We start from the raw sequence: 1,092 nt of genomic DNA on the forward strand, positions 1-1,092 counted from the left end.
CGTTTTGAGCAAAATTTTGAATTTTGCAAAAATTGTTCATATGAAAAATCCAAAATTTTGCTCAAAACGCTTCGAAAAAATTCAGGCGTATTTCTTGGCTGACTACAAGAACTTTTTATTCTTGATGATTTTTCCGAAAAGCACATCGTTTATTGTAAAAAAATTCATGAATGTTTTGACAAAAATTTTGCCATTAAGACGCCATTTTGAAAATACTAAAACGAAAAATCGATCTTTGAACCATGGATTCTTAAAGTTTAGACATTTATTCCACCGGTTAGTGAGATTCCAGGTTAATTACAAACTCGAAAAGCTTTGGAAAATGGTTCACAAAAAAAATAGGCACGAAAAATCACGTTTTTGTTTGTTTAAACTGCATTTTGGGATAATAAATAAATTTTTTGAAGAATTTCATTGGCACCGTCGAAAAGAGGAGATCTTAAGCAATGAAAATATATGTTTCTCAATTTTTTCTAGTGTCGTATAGTCTTAGTTATTGGCCGTTGAAAAGCAGTGTCCCGGTAGTGGCGTTTTGGCCGTTTAAGGGTTAAAGAAATTAATACTTAAATAGCGTAATAAATGAAAAAATCCTTAAAAATTATTTGCTATTTAACTAATTTTTTTTTTTAAACAAATGCTGCTTTTTTTTCTTTCAGAATCCAACTTGGCTTTTTAAGAACAGCGTCTAGTCGTCCGGCACCGACGAATCAGACTGAACAGGTGTCTCTTTTAGGACCAACCTCAACACAAATTCAAGAGATTCAGGAATTTCGTGATAAGCACAGAGCCTCGCCATTTTTCAATCACTTATCAGCAATTAGTGAGAGTATTCCAGCCTTAGGATGGGTCGCCGTTTCTCCGACGCCAGCGCCCTACGTGAAGGAAATGAATGACGCTGGCCAGTTTTACACAAACCGTGTTTTAAAAGATTGGAAAGAAAAGTGAGTATTTTTTTAGATTTAACTGTTTTGTTGTTGTTGAGAATTAATATTGTACCTGTAAATTTAACTATTGCATTATTGGTTGACAATTGAACGTTTTTATTTTAAAATGTATGTATTTTGTCATAAATTTCCCATTTTCGGCACAAAA

General features: G+C 32.9%; 1 protein-coding gene across 2 annotated transcripts in view; it reads left to right on the plus strand.

Moving 5' to 3' along the window:
* The window catches only part of LOC117168284 (adenylyl cyclase-associated protein 1), a 66,150-nt gene that overhangs the window by 27,627 nt on the left and 37,431 nt on the right, over window positions 1-1,092 (plus strand). For both annotated transcript variants that reach the window (XM_033353805.1, XM_033353804.1), the window contains one exon: window positions 657-941. In XM_033353805.1, the coding sequence (XP_033209696.1) occupies window positions 657-941 (285 nt within the window). The remainder of the gene's footprint in view (window positions 1-656; window positions 942-1,092) is intronic.

Source organism: Belonocnema kinseyi, chromosome 2 (genome assembly GCF_010883055.1).
Source record: "Belonocnema kinseyi isolate 2016_QV_RU_SX_M_011 chromosome 2, B_treatae_v1, whole genome shotgun sequence".
Taxonomy (NCBI): Eukaryota; Metazoa; Arthropoda; class Insecta; order Hymenoptera; family Cynipidae; genus Belonocnema; species Belonocnema kinseyi.